The sequence below is a fragment of the Pristis pectinata genome, chromosome 5 (assembly GCF_009764475.1).
Source record: "Pristis pectinata isolate sPriPec2 chromosome 5, sPriPec2.1.pri, whole genome shotgun sequence".
Lineage (NCBI taxonomy): Eukaryota > Metazoa > Chordata > Chondrichthyes > Rhinopristiformes > Pristidae > Pristis > Pristis pectinata.
In genome coordinates, this window is record NC_067409.1 from 32,216,882 (window position 1) to 32,237,335 (window position 20,454).

Sequence of the window (20,454 nt, forward strand, 5' to 3'; positions counted from 1 at the left end):
TACTGTTGTATCCCTTGACAACCTTCCTCACTGTCCACAACTCTGCCAGTTTTTGTGTTGTCTGCAAACTTACCAGTCAGTCTACCTACATTTTTATCCAAAGGCCCCAGCACTGATCCCTCCGGAACACCACTGTTCATGGACCTCCAATCAGAATAACACACCTACACCACTACCCTCTGTCTTCTATGTCCAAGCCAATTTTAAACCAATCTACCAAGTCATTGTGGATCACATGTACCTTAATCTTCTGGATCACTCTACTATGAGAGAACTTGTCAAATGATTTATTGAAGTCCATGTCGATAACGTCCACTGCCCTATCCATCTTATCGATCATCTTCATCACCTCCTTAAAAACAACTCAATCAGGTTCATCAAACACCACCTTCCCTTATACTAAGCCATGCAGACTATTCCTAATAATAAATGCTTTTCCAAATGCAAGTAAAGCCTGTCCCTGTGAATCTTTCCCAGTAATTTCCCTATCACTGATGTAAGGTTCACTGGTTTATAATTTGCTGGATTATCCCAATTTCCCTTAAACTAAGGAACAACTTTGGCTATTCTCCAGTTCTCTGGGACCTTACTTGTGGCTAAAGAGAATACAAAGATCTCTGTCATGGCCCCAGCTGTCTCCTCTCTTGCCTCCCTTAATAACCTGGGATAGATCCCATTGGATACTGGGGACTTATGCACCTTAACGTTCCTCAAGAGACCAAACACCGTCACCTTCTTGATATTGAAATGCCCTAGAATATCAACATGCCCCCCCTGATCTCGCCATCCTGCGTGTCCTTCTCCTTAGTGAACGCCAATGCAAAGTACCCATTTAGAATAAAATGCCATGAAATTTTTCTTTATACTATTCACCAAGAACGTGGCCCCTTTTAGCCCTCCCTGTTTAAATTCTTTCCTGCTCCCTTAATATTCCTCAAGGGCCCCGTCGGATTTCAGCTTCCTAAACCTTACGTATGTCTCCTTTTCCTTTCTGACTAAATTTATATCTCGTCACCAAGGTTCCCAAACATTGCCATCCTTGTCATTCTTCCTCATTCACCTCTCACCCTTTGAAACTTTGAGAATTATAACTCAATTTCACTCGGTCCCTCCTCAAAGAACTATCTGCCACTCATCCTTGCCCCTGTATCCTAGTGCACCATTACTAAGGATTGCTCTAGAGAGGCTAACAATCCATCTCCTTTCCTAATTCCCTGCCCTACCTTTAGTTCTGTTTAGTTCTTCACATTATGTGTCATCAATGATGTCCTTGCACATTCAGTTAACCTATCTATATCCTTCTGCACATATTTTGTGTCTTGGTAGCTTACTTTCCCACCTAACTTTATATCATCTGGAAGCTTAGACATACAGGGATACATCCTCTTGAATAAATCACTGCAACCAGCAGAACCCAATTTCTCATAGTACCCTGATAATTACATCATACCAAAAGATATCATGATCCTTCCTGTTTTGTTTTCTGTCTGTTAACCAATTCTCAATAGGTACTGATTGGTATTGGTTTATTATTGTCACTTGTACCGAGGTACAGTGAAAAGCTTGTCTTACAAACCGATCGTACAGGTCAGTTCATTACACAGTGCAGTTACATTGAGCTAATACAGAGTGCATTAATGTAGTACAGGTAAAAAACAATAACAGTACAGAGTAAAGTGTCACAGCTACAGAGAAAGTGCAGTGCAATAAGGTGCAAGGTCACAACAAGGTAGATCGTGAGGTCATAGTCCATCTCATTGTATAAGGGAACCATTCAATAGTCTTATCACAGTGGGGTAGAAGCTGTCCTTAAGTCTGGTGGTACATGCCCTCAGGCTCCTGTATCTTCTACCCCGATGGAAGAGGAGAGAAGAGAGAATGTCCCGGGTGGGTGGGGTTTTGATTATGCTGGCTGCTACACCAAGACAGTGAGAGGTAAAGACAGAGTCCAAGAAGGGGAGGCTGGTGTCCGTGATGCGCGGGGCTGTGTCCACAACTCTCTGCAGTTTCTTGCAGTCCAGGGCAGAGCAGTTGCTGTACCAAGCCGTGATACATCCAGATAGGATGCTTTCTATGGTGCATCAGTAAAAGTTGGTGAGAGTCAAAGGGGACAAACCAAATTTCTTTAGCCTCCTGAGGAAGTAGAGGTGCTGGTGAGCTTTCTTGGCTGTGGCATCTACTTGATTTGCCCAGGACAGGCTGTTGGTGATGTTCACTCCCAGGAACTTAAAGCTGTCAACCCTCTCGACCTCAGCACCATTGATGTAGACAGGTGCATGTACACCGCCCCCCTTTCCTGAAGTCCATGGCCAGCTCTTTAGTTTTGTTGACATTGAGGGAAAGGTTGTTGTCATGATACCATTCCACTAAGCTCTCTATCTCCTTCCTGTACTCTGACTCATCGCTGTTTGAGATACAGCCTACAATGGTGGTATCATCTACAAACTTGTAGATGGAGTTAGAGCAGAATCTGGCCACACAGTCATGAGTGTATAGGGAGTAGAGTAGGGGGCTGAGAACGCAGCCTTGTGGGGCACCAGTGTTGAGAATAATCGTGTCGGAGGTATTGCTGCCTACCCTCACTGATTGCGGTCTGTTTGTTAGAAATTCAAGGATCCAGTTACAGAGGGAGGTGTTGAGTCCTAGGTCACAGAGTTTGTTGACAAGCTTGCTTGGGATTGTTGTATTGAAGGCAGAGCTGTAGTCAATAAACAATAGTCTAACGTATGTGTCTTTACTGTCCAGATGCTCCAGAGCTGAGTGTAGGGCCAGGGAGATGGCATCCGCTGTAGACCTGTTTCGCCGATACTGATAAAGGACTCTGTTCCCAGAAACCAACATTACTTATAAATTACTGAACACATTGTTGTGTCTGCTATTTTCTTACTTCCCATTGCAATTTCTACTGTCTCTGCATATAAGAAACCCATATTTACTTTTTTACTTTTTTTAGACATGCCTATTGGAGCTTATATAATTTTTAATATCTTGTTTTAACTTTTTTCTGTTTGATTTCAGTAACCCACACCCTCTATGTTCTTTTCCCATTTCTACTAGTCCAGCTGGGTTCACTCTTCATTTGTTCATGTTTTCCATTCTCACCCACCTGATTCTATCTGCCCATCACCCACACACCTATCTACTTGGGTTTCTTCTCCCTTGGCCTACCCTTTCTATCCCCTCCGCCATCTGGTTACATCTGCCCATCGTCCTTCCCTTACCCGGTTTCACTTATCACCTTTCTGTCTCTACCTTCCCCTTCATCTTCCCCAAACTGGCTCCATCTACCCACTTAAAAAAAAAATTCCCTTGTCTGTTTCCACCAATCACCCACCAGCCTGTGTCTCTACATTCTCCCCAACCCACCTAGCTCCATCTGCCCATTAAGTCCCACTTCACCTAGTTCTACCCATCACCTAGCTCACCTCTCCTTCTCACCTCTTTTTCTGTCTATCTTTCCTCTACACTCTCAGACCTGCTGCAGGGTTTTGACCCGAAATGTCAACCATCCCTTAACCTCCACAGAAGCTGCCTGACCCACTGAGTTCCTCCAGCTGTTTGTTTTCTTGCTCCATATTCCAGAATCTGTAGTCCCTTGTGCTTCCAGATTTTAATTTTCAAGGTTATTGCTCTTTTTGGCAATGTTTTAAGTTCCTCCCTTTGGTCTATTAGTAATTCATGTATTCAATTTTTTTTTATAATTGGACAACATTTAGTGTAAGATTTTGTTATTTCTTATTGGAGTTTATAATTGTTTGGAATAAAGGATTATTTATTTAAATGGTAGCCATTGTTTACCACCATTCATCAGCTTTAATGCAGTTCCATAATTCACATTGCCCAACTTGTTCCTCACACCTATGCTAAAAGTTATCAGAATTCTATCATGTTATGACCACTCTTCTCCCATTTTAAACCATGTTTATTTATCATCCTGCATAAGACTTGATCCAAATGTAGATTCTTCCATAGTTGGATCCCAGTCAAATTTATCTAGAAGGCTACCTTAAATCCATTTTATGAACTCATCCTCAAGACTATAACTGAAAATGTAGCCTGTGCAGTCTATTTGGAAGGTTAGATTCATTTGTGATTACTGTATGACACAATCTTTCTTATAATTTCCCAATTTATTCTCTGTCTGACATTACTATTGAGAGGGTATGAATTAACCCTACCAGCATTTTCTGTCCTTTGTTTTTTATTAGCTCCTGCCAAATTCATTCCACAATTTAATTTTACTAGCTAAGATCCTATCCTTCTCCTCCTGTTTTTATCCTATACATTGTTACCAAAGCTTTCTTTACTGTTTATTTTCCATTCTCTTTTACATTACCAGCCTTGGATCTCCATGGTGGTTATTAGATTAAACCTTTTACTATCGATCTGCTTTCAATTTGTATACATAATTGCAAAAGGTTTGTACAGAAATGATACCCTTACCTTAACTGTTTTTCTGTTTCTTCCTAGTGTCAATTTAGTCAATGATGTTCCATTACCTTTGTTAAAGTCCCCATTTCTCCCTGACACATTTTGCTTATTTTGAGCCAAATCCTTACTCTGTTCTGCAGTCTTAACTTGTGTTTGTTTACTTCGTATTTACCTCTTCCTGAATCCTCCACTATCCCATTTCACCCCCCCCCCCCCACCGTCCCCTTCCCACACAACCCCCACTATTAATTTAAAGCCCTCTTCTGCCCAGACTACTGACTGGGTTATTTAAGTTATTTGATTCACTAGAATACTGGAATCACCTGAGCTGAAGTGTTAGGGGAGTAATTGCATGGATCACATTCCTCCTTCTCAAGTACTGTTCAATTGAGCCCCAAATTGAAGCCCCTATTTCCCACACCACATCACCACATTTTCAGTTATTTTGTTCCAAGCCAAATGTGCACAAGGCTCAAATAACAATCTTGACGTTATCACATGAGATCTTCTACACTTTAATTTTGACTGCAGTTTCTCAAATTCTCTTACAATCGCACCTTCTTTTTCTTAACTATTAATCAGATGTGTTCACTTCCTAACCCATGGGATGAGACTGCCTACTGGATCGGTGTCCAAGTCACACTAATGCCCTTCTATATTTTCTCTATGTCCTTTGACATTTATAACCTTGAATCTCTCCTCTAAAGACGTGATTACCATAAATTCATATTTATGGTAATCAATATAAATTCATATGGTGGAAAGTTTAGAAGATTTGAATGGTGTGCAAAGGAACCAAATGGGTAGGAGAGCACCAGTGACTGTACAGACTGAACAGAACATTATCTGCTCCACTACGTTTTGACCTGATACCAATTTTCTATTTTTCAACTAAATAATAAACCAGCACAATATACCAACCTGTGGTATGAAATATGTTTTTGAAGACTTGATCTATAACAATTGTTAGATTTAGTAAATGGCTTGCTTATTGGAAATAACACAATTCCAAAGCACGTTTGTCTTGTGAGTTAATAGTTGCAGTAGTATTTGGACAGATTTAACTTTAAAGCATAAGTAAGGAATGAACAAAAAGTCATTTGAGCTCTTCCCTCTAATATATTAGCTGCTTCATTATGGCATCTTAGAATTATAGCTGTTTGATACACATCTACGAGGTTAATTTTCTCAGTAATCCTGCAATGAAGAAACCATGTTCATTAGTCATTTACTGAGGATCAACATGTGAGGCTCATCCTAGAATGTGGAGCATGCCAAAAGCTTCCTCTGGATTGATGTTTGTCTGCACAAAATCAGAACTCTTGAGAAAATGAAAACCATACATTATAAATAATGGTGGCAATTTTGGAATTTTAAACTGCTTGTAATATTTTCTGAAGTTGCTCTCAATCCATCATTTATGAGCACTGCTTTATAAACATTTGTTCTGCACCCTTTAAAGTATGTATGTGTGTGTGTGTATTTAATTAAGAAAGTAATATATTTATATTTTAGAAGTAAATTGTTTCATAAAGTTCTAGGGATATGAGTTATGAAAAATCACAACAGAAAAGGCCATTTGGCCCAGCTGGTCCATGTCAGGCCTCATCTGGCTTATCATTAAATAATGCCAGAAGATCTGCTGGTGTGGGTTTGTGCGTGTATATGCATATGTATAAGTCAATCCTCTGTGGCATTACACACGGAATTATAATTGAGTTCGACCTTGAAATGAAATAGAGACAGAGGGCAAATATAATTGGGCAAGAGGATGCAAATATTGGGGAGACCCCATTTTAAAGTCATACATTTTTTTTTAATATAATTCCATTAGAAATTTCTATGCCCAGGTTTAAAATGGAAACTGTTTACCTAAACTTGTCATGGTGTAATTACATCCTTAACCCTCAGTGAGAGCAGTGTAGCATTTCTAATGAAACAAGCTGACAGGAAGTGTGCACAGATGTTTGATTTTTATAATAGATCATGGTGTTTATGTATGGTGTGTGTTTATAAATTGTAGTGTGTGCTTCTTGTGGAAATACATGCATGCGTTTCCTGTCGCATTTCAAATCCCCATTACACTGCAAAGATGACATGCACCCTGATGCAAATTTCTAGAAAACAACACTTCCCTCCCCAACCACCACCTCGTCCCCAAATGAGGAGACACGAATATAGCGATTTGGAATGTATAAATAAACTGCAAAAAAGGCAAATGCCAGAGGCACTTTATCTGAAATCCTTAAATTAATGTATTTGTGATAAAATAATTATGTAATTTAGACTTTTGCAGCCTTAAGGGGAGATAATACAACACTCATAACAGCATGGTGATGCATGGTATTTTATGTTTGTGCGTTCTTGCTTTTATAAATAGCACAACCCAGTTTTTGCAAGCACAGCAACTGGTCTTGTGGTTGATGCTTTCTGGAAAACTTTACCCATGCATGTTCTTGTTTCATATTGCTCTCTGATGCCCGACACATGTCCTCAAATGCAAACCTCTGTGCCATTCTTTTTGCTTAAAATAATTTGTTTTAATATTAGGAAATACTGAAGATATGATATCTAAGTAAGGTTGAACAACGATGAGTGAAAATTTACTTTTATTTATCTAATAAGTTTAAGGTTAAAGTGACATTTACTTAGCTTAGCAGAAGGATAAAGCAGTGATTTTTACATGTGATTTGTCCTGGAAGAAAATCATACTACTAATTTCCAATTTGTGAAGTACCCCAAACCAACTAACAATTAGAGACATTGCATTGCGGCAACAAATCTAGTCACATCAATGTAGTTTTATCTATCAAGTCATTATAAAATGTAAAAACAAACCTTATTATGAAACAATGCATCATTTGAGCAAAGCCATACACTACACTGCAAACCTCCTTTAATTCATTCATGAGAGGTGGATGTTATTGGCAAGTAGAGGGGGAAATGCTAACAACCATTGCTATACAATATTCTGGACTCTGTCTCATCACGTAACAGAAATAACAAATATAAAGTATGGTGGTAACTAAAAAGTTGGTGCTCATAGTGTTAAAGAGACCTGGTACAGATAGTATATGTGTTGCTAGGTTGCTGAGAGAAGTAATGGTGGTCTTGATGCAGTTCTGATCATATTCTGCTAACCCTCCTCAAAAATAAGAAGTTTTTGTGCCAGAGGATTGAGGGAGTGTTAATTTTACATTCTGTTCAAAAAAGAAAAGGTAAACAGGGTAATGTTTAATGTTGCCAATAAACTGACAAAATTAATTTGGAAAATTATGAGATAATCAGCGATGGTCAGCATGGATTTGTTAAAAACACATCATGTTTGATTAAATTGATTAAGTGACAACACGACATAACAGAGATGAAGTTAATATTATTCATGTAGTATGAACTTCCACAATGCATTTGAAGAAACCACTACGTTAAGAATGTTAGCAAATGTGAAGTTCATAGAATAAAAGAGTAATGGATACAATATTAGCTGAGGCACAGAGTACGGGTGAATGTTTTTCAAACCAGAAGGAACTATTCAGTGGTATTCTGTTAGTCAGACATGCCCTTTTCCTTAACTGACCTTTTCCTCCCCCAAGTCCAAAGGAACTCATCCTAAATGTAACACATCTATTCTCATGTGATTGAATTATTAGACTTCATTATTCTTCAAACTATATTAATATAAACTTTTTTGCTTCTAGTTACAAGTATGTGCTTTTTCACCTTCTGTAATTTTACTTAAGTTTCTTGCTCAGCTGAAGATCATGGATTACAGTCTTCTGGTTGGTATTCATGATGTTGAACGAGCTGAACAAGATGAAATGGAGTTTGAGGATGAAGAGGATGAGGGAGAAAGTGATGGGGCTGGAGGCCAAATGACAGGATCTTGTGGAACACCTCCAGACAGCCCTGGAAATGTACTGAACAGCTCAAGACCATTAGCACTTGGTGAATTTGACCCAACTATTGATGTGTATGCTATAAAAAGCCATGAAAGTAAGTAAATGTATAATATTAAAAGTACATTAAGTTATGCAAATTGTTTGCAGTGACTGTAACAAAATAACTTTTGGTATTATTATATTAACACAGGAAATGAGAGCAAAATTGTCGGTGTAACATTAGGCATTTTAAATCAACCTGAAAAAAAAAATACTACTACCTGTATAAAGACAATTAAGTACAAACTGGAATTCTGGTAAATGTATTACTAGTTTTCCTCAATGTATTGAGCTTGACAATCAGGATACTGATTTCTAAAATAGATTGTTATTTTTCATATGTACGTATTCATGATTTAAATCACACATTCGATCTGCTAATATCTGTCTGAGATTTATGCTTTTGATCTCAACTTTCCAACCAATGGAAACTGTTTTGCCATATCTATTTTGATGTATTACTTATTAATGTTGAAGAACTCTATTTTATCTTTTCTCTTTTCCATGGAAAAGGAACCTTAGTTAATTCAATCCTCTTTGGTAGTTGTATCTCTCCATTAAGGCAACATCCTTGTAAATATATCCTGCAACTTATTTGATTCTTGGACATGTTAATTCATAGTATGAAGGCCAGAATGGCATGAATTACTCAGGCTGTGGTTTAATCGAGCTCTATAGAAATACAACAGCACTCCTGCTTTGTTATTCTATTTTTGTAGAAACTGGCTCCATTATTTTGTAATAAATGTCCTTATCATCTGTATGGTTACTTTTAGTGATTAATACACCTAACCTCCCAGATATGTTTGCTCTCTTATTCATTATCTTTCAGCCTTCAGTAGAGTGATAGAGTTATAGAGCAACAGACCCTTCGGCAGAACTGGTCCTATCCGATCAAGATGCCCCATCCAAGCTAGTCCCATTTGCCAGCGTTTGGCCCAAAACCTTCTAAACCCTTCCAATCCATGTACCTGTCCAACTTGTTATTGTACCTACCTCAACCATATCCTCTGGCAGCTCATTCCACATACATACCACCCTTTGTTGCCCCTCAAGTTCCTATTAAATCTTTCCCCTCTCACCTTAAGCCTATGTCCTCTAGTTCTTGATTCCCCAACCCTGGGAAAGGACTGAATGCATTCACCCTATTTATGCCCATCATGATTTTATACACTTCTATAAGATCACCTCTCAGTCTCGTACACTCCAAGGCATAAAGTCCAAGCCTGTCCAACCTCTCCTTATAACTTAGTCCCTCAAGTCCTGGCAACATCCTTGTAAATCTTTTCTGCACTCTTTCAAGTTTAATAACATCATTCCTATAGCAGGGTGACCAAAACTGAACACAATACTCCCAAGTGCGGCCTCACCAACATCTTGTGCAACCGCACCATGACCTCCCAATTTTTATACTCAATGCCCTGACTGGTGAAGGCCAGCATGCCATCACCCTGTCTACCTGTGACTCCACTTTCAGGGAACCATGTACTTGTACTGCAAGGCCCCTCTGTTCTACAACACTCCCCAGGGCCCTACCATTCACTGTGAGAAGATTGAGAGTAGATTGAGTTTTATTTTCCATTTGTCCACCACTCTGCAAGACTTTTTATGCTTTTCTTTGGTGCAGTCCTCAACATTATTTCCAATTTAATATCATCTGCAAATTTCAACACTATTCTTCCAATTTCTGAGGTCAAATCATATGTAACAGAATCAGAGAATCCTACAGCATAGAAATGGGCCCCTTCGGCCCACCTCAACCATGCTGAGTGCGACACCAAATCCATTTCCCTGCATTAGGCCTGTATCCCTCTACACTTTTCCTGGTCAAGTACCTGTCCAAATGTCATTGTAATTGTATCTGCTTCTGACACCTCATTTAGATAACCACCATCCTCTGTGTGTGTGGGGGGGGGGGGGGGGGTGGAAAACCTACCCTTCAGATTTCCATTAATTTTCTCCCCTCTGGTTTTAAACCTAGACTCCCTGCCCTGGGAAAAAGACTCTGACCATCTATCCTATCTATGCACCTCATAATTTTATAAACTTCCATAAATTCACTCCTCAGCCTCCTATGTTCCAGTGAGAATAAACTCAGCCTATTCAATCTCTCCTTATAACTACAGCCCTCCATTCCAGGCAACATCCTGGTGAATCTCTTCTGCTCTCCCTCTATTGCTACCAAATCCTTCCTGTAGTGTGGTGGCCAGAACTGTACACAGTACTCCGAGTGCGGTCAAACCAACGCTTTATACAACTGCAACATGTATATGGTATAGTCTGTGATCCCAGTATAGAACTGTGTGGAACACCACTTCTCTCTCCCAAACTGGGGAACATTCTGTGCTGCCTCTCCTTTGCTTTTATTCTTGCAGCCATGTTTCAATCTATTCACCTACTTGGCCTGAGTGCCCTCTTTTCATTTGTGGCTTTTGTGGCATTTTATTGTCAAGCATCTGAAATTCCATATTTGCCACAGTTACTGTGCTGTCCCTTTTTTATTCTTTGGCTCTTTCTTCAAATAATTTAATCAGGTTGGTAAATGTGAATTACTTTTAGAAATCTGTATTCACTAGTTTTTATTATATTTTCTATTCCTAGATGTTTTGTTATCTGACCTTTCAAATAACAATCACATTGTAGTTCCTTTTCTGCAACTGAGCTTAAAACAATTAGTCTGTTGTCCCCTTGGTTTTCTTTAGAACATAGGAGCGATGTTTCACGTTTGGAGCTAGGTATTAGTGTACGTGGATTTCCATGCTTAAGGTATTTCCTCTTTGTGACTTTCTGGGCCTTTCAAGGCTGGAGCAATTCCTGGAGAAGACAAAATGAGTGGCAACCAGTAGTTTGTTTAAAAGATCAAGGGTCTTTTAAGTACAAGATTTCATACTTAGCAATGCCGACCATTGACAAGGAGCTCAGCCCCTCAGACACAGATGATGTTATCTTCAGACTGTACTCCTCTTCCTCCTGTTTTTCCATCTGGTCATTAAGCCTGTGTGAATCTTTCTTCCACGTGCTAAGCTCTAATTCCCAGTCCTTAGGCCAAAAATGCTCCAGCCATTGAAGACCCCAGGTGACCTTTATGCTCTATCCAGGTCAGCACTTCATGACAGTTCAGCCTTGCAGACCTCCAATTTTGTCTGTATTCTTCCTGCACACCTCCAGTTTTGTGAACAACTGCTCACACCCCTTGTCTCCATCAACTTTAATAGCCATACAGTTCAGGTTTGGCTCATCTTTGCTTGCAATCTTTCTAAATAACAAGTAGCTATCAGCATCTCCTCAAAAGCCTTATTGCGGTTAACAGAAACAAGAGCAGCACATGTATGCTTTACTTTATTTGCAGAACACTTTAACTCCTAACTAAAATTAGCCTAGCTTCCCGTTATGCCTTTAAAGTTGCAATTTTGCAACTTTTCACAAATAAAAAATCAAGGTTGTTTTGAATACTGCAACCTGGCATCTTGCTCTCAAGTGTGGCTCGTTTATCTAGATCCCTGGTGTTTCTTCATTTTGGCTTAAACATTGTAATATCAGCTGTTAATACTACTACCACCACAACACTACCATGATCATTATTACTACCACAATTACTGCTACTATCATTCTTCATTGTAAGCCTTTTCAGCGACAGTTGTAAACAAATAATGCCATCGCCCTCCTACTAAATCGTGCTGTTTTGAGAGAGGGAACTTCAGTTCATCAGGTGAGGATGGTCATTCTTAAAAATCACTGTAGAGTTGGAGAAGTTTGTGACACAGATGGAAGGTGTTCTTCCCATAGCATCTGTGCCAGCTGAAAAAATTTACGAGATTAATCACACACTTCAGCTCCCCATTCACAGCCTTGTAGGTTAGGCTTCTCAAGTGCTCATTTTTAATTGTGTTGTGGGGTTCTGCTTGTACCACCCTTCCGGGCAGTTAGCTCCAGACTCTCAATTCTTTGAGGGAAAAATACTTCCTCAACACATCTCTACTCCTGCCTATTGCATTAAATCATTGCTCCCTATTAATTGATCACTCTGCTTTCTTTAAATAAAAGGTCATTCCTGTTAGGTCCATCTCCCTTTGACCTTCTGTGTTGTAAAGAAAATTACCCCAGGAAAACCAATCATCCTGAGGAAACATCTCTAGATCTGGCAAAATGCCCATAAATCTTCCCTGCATGCATTTTAACACTGTTGCAAACTTGAAGTAAAGTGATGACCAGCTGCTGTCTGACTGGAGTCTTGTGCAATTGAAAATCAAAATGCTGCAGATGCTGGAAATCTGAAATAAAAATGATGATTAGGCAGCACCTGTGGAAAGAGAAACAGAGTTAAGGTCCTTTCAAAGGTCCTTTCTTAGGCAATTGATCTAATGAACACTGTTTAACCTGAAGAGGAACAGAAGAATTCTGCACTCTTGATGCTGTGTACGTATTTCTGGTGCAGTTAGTGTAGGGAAGTGAAATCCCTGTGGACTCCCTGCACCACTTTACTTATTTACACTTTTCTTATATTCTTTGTATACTCTGTTTACTTCCCTCTGGCTTTTTGGAGCTACTTACCCAGCACTAGAGGGTGTGGCTTTAAGGTGAGAGGGGAGAAGTTTGAGGGAGATGTGCGGACAAGTTGTTTTTACAGAGAGAGCCAGGTACCTGGAACGTGCTGCCAGGGGTGGTAGTGAAAGCAGACATGATAGTGGCATTTAAGAGGCTTTTGGACAAACACATGAACATGAAGGGAATGGAGGGATATTGGATCATATGGAGGCAGATGAGATTGGCTTCATTTGACATTGTGGTCGGCACAGACGTTGTGGGCCGAAGGGCCTGTTCTTGTGCTGTGCTGTTCTATGTTCACTATATTTGCTCTTTTGTTAAACCCACAGTGTCATTTGTTAATCTTTTTATTCATATCAATCCTCCTCACAGTCATAAACTACTTTAACCTGTGTTACTAATCAATCCCCTCCCGATGTTTTTATTCCCACCCACGTCTCTCTGAAAACCCTGCAGCCAGGAACATTAAATTTACATTTTTACCCATCTTTAATCCACGTTTCAGTAATAGCTCCAATATCACACTTCAACGGGTTTGTTTCTGCCCTCGGGTTTGACAGATGCATCAGTGTTAGATGTTACCATGTGAGCAGAATAAAGCTTTTACTCTATAAAAGCAATGTACCCAATCTAAGATATTCTTGGCCAAGAATCCAGTGAACTGATCACTGTAAATTATTACTTTTTCCACACCAGCAATATTTTTTGGCATTGACAAGACTTAACAGTTCAATACTAATTAATGTCGGCTTTTCAGCAGTACTGAATAAGTTATGATTTGGAAATCTCCACGCTGAACCCATAATTGTGGCACAGAGGAAAGCCATTAATCGAAATTATAGTCAAACTGAGATCCTAGAATCGAAGTAATAATGTTCCAGCCTACAATATACAATCAACCAGAGAAATTGGAGCATTACAGAGTACATAATGACAGGTTAGCTATTATAGGATAAGCCTAGATGTGGATAACATTACATAGTGGGCAGCATGGGACGATTTCACTCTGCACCTGATAACTGACTCGAACAAACTCACACTAATAAAGAAACAAAATAACAAGTGCTATGTTTCTGGCATTTTGTTTTATTTCCAATTTTCACCATCTGCAGTATTTTGCTTTCCTGCAACCTCTTTCATGATCTTACCAACTGAGTGATTTTGTTTTATTTTACTCATTCAGCTTTGAATTTTAAAAATTCCATTTGTTTTGAAATAAATTTGATAGTTTGCAGTGAATATGACAAATTCACTGCAGTCAACTTGTAAACAAGGTTCAGGCTAAATCAAATCTGGTAGCAGATTAACCTATTTTGTAAATTAATGTCTACAGTTGCATGGCTGGCCTTCAGTCTTGCCTACTAGATGGCTCAATAGAAACACAAAACTACACTCGGATAAACTGAGCTTCTGTGGTGGAGTCTACTAAATGATGCCCGTCTTTCCCCTAAGTTAACCTATAATTGGCATCAAATCAAAATATACAAATTTGCCATTCTAAAATTATGAGGAAATAAGCATGATACATTTGCAGCTTTTCATTTCCTTCTGTCAAGTACAGATAAATAACGAAAGAATAACTGACTCCTTTGCCAAGAATCACCAGTGTGGTTTGTTTATTTTTACAAACAGAAACCCAAATAGTGCCTTACATAAGAGATGTTTTTTTTAGAAAATGCTTTAAATATTCAAAATAAATTTCAAATTCTACAGTGTAAATAATTCAAATTTACTTCTATACATAGATGAAATGTTAGAAAAAAAATCTTTGGAGGATACTTATGTGAAGTACTATTCCTATTAGACATTTCTCTTGTCTATAGCAGACTGCTTCAATTTCTCCCCTCGCTCCACTTCCTCTGCAGAGTCAGCATTTTGAATATCCACTGACACCTGGTGCCATCTTATTGATTTGCCATTACATTAGTATCCAGTCCAAAACCTGGTGATGTTGTGGGATTTATGAGATGCAAAATAGCTCATTAAATCACAATGAGAATAAACGTTCTTCAATTGTAAAATAAAATTAAGAAATTTGTTAGAAAGTACTGTTGCCATTTGACAGATGTTCCCACTGCAACTTGTTCTGTACAAGGTAGTTCACAGTAATAATGACTTTATTTAATATTTTCCAACTTTATCATGCATCTTTGCCTCTGTTACAACTACATCTTGTTCATAAGCTCTGCATTTATCTTCCAGATTCCCAGAGGAAGGAGGTGTACTTCTTGGGAATTATTGACATTCTGACACATTATGATGCAAAGAAGAAAGCAGCACATGCTGCCAAAACGGTCAAACATGGTGTAAGTAATTTCTGCTTTCATATCCTTTACATAATCGCTTTGAGGTCTAAGAAGCACAACTGAAGAGTGTAAGATATAGGAGCAGAATTAGGCCATTCTGCCCATCGAGTCTGCTCTGCCATTCATTCATGGCAGATTTTTGTTTTCAACCCCATTCTCCAGCCATCTCCCTTTAACTCCTAAACCCCTTACCAACTGAGAACCTGTCAATCTCTGCCTTAAATACATGCAATGACTTGTCCTCCACAGCCCTCTATGCCAATTAGTTCCACAGATTCACCACCATCTGGCTGAAGAAATTTTCCCCATCTCAGTTCTAAAGGGACGTTCATTTATTCTGAGACTGTACCCTTGGATCTGAGGCTCTCCTACTAATGGAAACATCCTCTCCATGTCCACTCAATCCAGGCCTTTCAGTTTTCGATAGGTTTCAATGAGATTTCCCCCCCCCCCCCCCACCACCACCTTTCTGAACTCCATTGAAAACAGGCCCAGAGCCATCAAATGCTCTTCATACATTAAGCCTTTCATTTCTGGGATCGTTCTTGTGCATCTCCTCTGGACCCTCTCCAGGATCAGTACATCTTTCCTTAGATACAGTACCCAGAATTGCTCTCAATATTCCAAGCATAACTTTAGGTTGAAGGCATTTTTGTTCCTTGATTAATTCTAGATGACTGTAGATGTTGTTTGTGAATACTAAAACTATCCTGCTACCCTAAACCTATCCTTAACTTAAGACAGTAGGTTCCGCTAAGGTCCAAATCACACATAATCTAGCTTCACACAGCAGTCCATTCTGAAGAGGTGTGACCCTATTGGAAGCTCTCCATCTTTTAGTCCTATCTGCCTGTTCAGGTGAAAATAAAACATATTGGCCTGGATTTTCTGCATTTTGACAGCAGTTCTGTTTGGAACTGCCAGTATTTATTAGGACTGGGGAATCTGTTCTTGGATCCTACACCAGCTTAGATCTAATGCAGAGTCCCCAATTCATTTGAATTGATAGTTAATGTTAGTAATTTGTAAGGCTGCTGGGAAGAAAGGTAATGAGTAAAAAGTAAGTTAGCTTACTTTTTTTTTTAAGTATTTGTGGAAAAAATATAATTGTTTTACTTTACACTTAGGCAAGGTATAGAATGATACGGTCCTAATTCGAGCAAATCAGATTAGCGTTGATGGGCAGAAAGGTTAGCATGGACATGGTGGGCCGAAGGGCCCATTTCTGTGCTGCACAGCTCTATGACTCTATATGAGGCATTGGTGAAACCATATCTCGAATACTGTGTACAGTATTGGTCTCATTATTTATGGAAGGATATTGATGTATTGGAAGCAGTTCAGATCGTTCACTAGACTAGTACCTGGAATGGGCAGGCTTATCTTATGGGGAAAGATTGGGCAGGCCTGGTTTGTACATGCTGCAGTTTAAAACTGACTTTGATGGAAACATATCAGATCTAGGGGGGTTTTGGTGGATGCGGAAAGGACATTTCCTTTTGTGGAAGAATCTAGAACTAGGCATTACTGTTTGAAATTAAGTAGTCACTAATTTAAGACACAGATGAAGCAAAATCTTTCCTCTGAGGGCCATGAATCTTTGGAACTCTCTTCTCCAAAGGGCAGAGGAAGCATCGTCTTTAAATATTTTTAAGGAAGAGGTAGATATGTTCTTGATGAGCAAGGGGGTGAAAGCTTACCACGACTGAACAGGAATGCGGAGTTGAGCTTACAATTAGATTGGTCGTGAACTTAAATGGTGCAGCAGACTCAAGGGACCAAGAGGCCTAGTCCTGCTTTTTATATATATGTGTGTCTGTGTGTGTGTGTTTGGTATAACATTTTAAATTATTTTTAAGTGCTTTTCGTTGAATGTATTTTTTTTGTTATATATATTTTAATCTTTTTTCAATGCTTCCAAATGTCTCTGACAGCTTTGGCAGAAATACTAAACACAAGGCGTCTATCAAAGGTTTCCAGAGGTGTGTCATGGGTGGGGAGGGTTTTGGCTTACCCATATCGTCACATTACATCTTTCAAGGCTCTGTCACCACTCTCAGCCTCATCGCTTGGCTCCAGGACCATCTGGACCAATGAATTTGACTTTCCAGATACTAAGATGATAAGTTTTGGGTGAATGAATGATATGGGCAGCACCTGGCAAGACTTGCTTAGGAAAATTTGGGCAATTACGATGATGTGCGGAGAGCTGCCCAATATTTAACATTCAAGCAATGCCATCAGCAACAAATTCAATTGACATTTGTCTTTTGAGCTATCTGTGTGCTTGTTGGATGTCTGTCTGTATGCTTCAAAAGCTCTCCACAGCTGGATATATATGGCAATGAGAAATTATTCCAGTAGCCAATATTGACATTCCTCACCTTGATGAGAGGTTTGAGTATAAACAACTTTCTTCCCTTCCACAATTTATAATTAATAGCTAGTGAATAATACCTCAGGCCCAGGCACCAGAAAGAAATGAATGGCTGTAATTGGCCCACACGTTACTCCCATGAAGGATTTTTTTTTAAAAGAGACAATTATTTATTCAAAGACTTCTGTTGGCAAAGTCTGTTTAAGTAAATGCATAAGAAAGCTGTTAAATGGAAAGTGATAATTGTATATTCTTCATTTTATAGGCTGGTGCAGAAATCTCCACTGTGAATCCAGAGCAGTACTCGAAGCGCTTTGTGGAATTTATCACCAGTATTTTGACATAGCCTAATATGTGCTGCAAATGGGAGGGGTGACAATGACATTGGAATGAAATGGGCTAAATGAAGTGGCATCTACAGCATTTGTCTTGATGAAAGCATTCCCTTGTTTACATCTTCTAATTATGACTGTCGGAAAATAGCTTTAACTGCTTCCTGAAAATCCCAGCACAATTCTCCCAATTAATGACTTTGATCTGTGGGAAGAATATAAAAACCTTTGGAGTGCACTGCACAAGCAACGCTGAGACCAGCTGTGATGGAACTTTGTGGGGAGAGGTACTTTGATGAATGGAAAGAAACTGCATGTTAATTGACACACAGTAATTTCTGGTATCAAATTATAAACTGTGGATCGGTTTATCACTTGAACTGAAAGGTGGAGAGCAGTATTTGTTTAACTTGCTATTGTTACACTTCTGTTGTGCACACTGGCACTCCTCAACGTAGCTTCATGGTTTATCATTTCTTCAAAGGGAATTCTGTCATAAAATTTATAAAATACTGTAAAAAAATTATGTAGAAATAAATTTGTCTCATCCCCACTTTTGAAAGCTTGTACTATAGGTGTTTAAAGTTATAATTCTTTCAGGGACAAAGTCCAATTAAGAATACAATTTAAAAAAAAATTCAGTCCCTCCAATAAATTAGCAGAGTTGTTATACAGTACAGAAAAGATGTGCTTTAATTGTTGAGATCTGCCTTATTTTTATTTCAAATGATTTTGGGCAACATTTTACTACATTCCTAATTTCTCATTTTGAAAAAATGTGTAAGATAAAGAATATGAAGTCACATGGGTTACTTTGTACACATCAGATCCATTGTGTTAGTAATTGAAATAGAGTGGGAAGCAAAATAACATTTGTAATACTTCAGACTACACATCATAATGAATAGCGCAAATTAATTTCACAAAGCAAAAACCAGGTCCAGGATTTTAAAGAATTCTTATTCTGGGATTTGCAACCCACACGTGTCACATAGTGAGCAGCTTTCTCTCATAAATATGATTTCCAATAAAATGCCCTTGGATAAAGCCTATTCTTACAATGATCTAAGTGTTCCACCCCGGAATTAAATATGGAATGCTCCAAATATTAATTCTTTTCTTTCATATAGGCCTGTAGAAACACATTAATATTTCAGATTTCGTGGTTGCCTTTTAAGTTCCTGCAACATTACATTGGGGGGGTTATGTAAATATGTAATAAATGGTTGCCTAAAACTTTTTGGTGTTCATCTGTGAATTAATCTTTTCTGTACTATTTCCACCATCTCATTAATTATGAAGATTATGCCTTGTTAAGTAAAATGTGCTTAATATCATCAAAAATACACTGTGCAACAAGTGTGCCTTTATTTGAGGTAAATCATCGAAAACGCTCTTATGATGATATAAATTTCATTAGCAGCTGTGCCATCCCCAGAAGTTGGGAATTTAAGCAAGCAAAGGAGTGCCAGAATGTCTTTCCTATTAAAAATGTGTCATTGCTGTTTGGACTGCAAATTTTTTTTTAAGAAATGCTTCACATTAGGTAGCAATTTACCTAGATTGTACTAGGATTCTAGCGAGTATCAGCATCTTCAGTGGCCAAAGGCAATATCATCCATGTGGGTATGTAATAATTTAACATGGTTTTGTTACTCTTGGTATAGTGATGTTAACACTGTAATGTAAATGTACAGTTATATATTTTATGTATTTAAAAGAAAATTCCATAATCATTGTGCCGGTCACTTTCATTTAAAAATTTCTGTAGGATGCTATTGTTTCCATTAGTAATAGGACTACAAGAAACCAGTCCCACCTGGGGGAGGGGAGGGGGGAAGAAAGAGGTACATGTACAAATATATTTGGACAAAAACTTCCTTCCGTGGCTCAACTGTGTATTTTACATCTTTTTGGCAGCTTACAATGCAGAATGTTTTGTCTGTTAGTCATTCATGTAGATAAAATGTATTTTTGTTTAAGTGAGGCAACTTTATAAAATATGTACTAGTGCTGCATTTGACACACTCCATACCTGAGCTTTGCTTTATGAAATAAAGTGCCCTGTTGTCTCAAAAAAGTACTGGAACTAGTGGTGTTATTTTCATGCTGGTGATTGAAGTGTAATTGCCTATCATAACATTTACTAAAGCACTCGGGCAAAAATAGAACTGATGCCCAGCCTGCAGTTTGAGTTCTTATCCAGTTACTGTGTTTGAGCAGTCCTTAATGGGCTAGAACATACATCCGGCAGTGAGCTATCCTTACCAGTTAACTGACCCAACTGGTAAGTATGAGCTCACCTTTTCCTGATCCACTATTGACAATTTTCTGCACAAGTTATTCTGATTCCAAATGGCAGGGTCTTGCAAACAATATGATGTCATGCGTAGACCAAACCAACCCCATTCACAAAACAGTTGAAAGAAACTTTGACAGTCAACTAAGCTATGCCCCAGGATTAGTCAACTGCACTGTACTGCTGCCACAAAACAACAAATTTCATGTCATACAAGTCAGTGATA

The 20,454-nt window shown here is 38.7% G+C and overlaps 1 protein-coding gene across 1 annotated transcript in view; it reads left to right on the top strand.

The window, feature by feature from the left end:
- LOC127570424 (phosphatidylinositol 5-phosphate 4-kinase type-2 alpha) overlaps positions 1 to 20,003 on the top strand; it is a 172,478-nt gene extending 152,475 nt beyond the window's left edge. The window contains exons 8-10 of the mRNA XM_052015995.1: positions 8,172 to 8,424; positions 15,117 to 15,220; positions 17,863 to 20,003. Of these exons, the coding sequence (XP_051871955.1) occupies positions 8,172 to 8,424; positions 15,117 to 15,220; positions 17,863 to 17,943 (438 nt within the window). The 3' untranslated portion in view covers positions 17,944 to 20,003. The remainder of the gene's footprint in view (positions 1 to 8,171; positions 8,425 to 15,116; positions 15,221 to 17,862) is intronic.
- Positions 20,004 to 20,454: the final 451 nt, after the last annotated feature.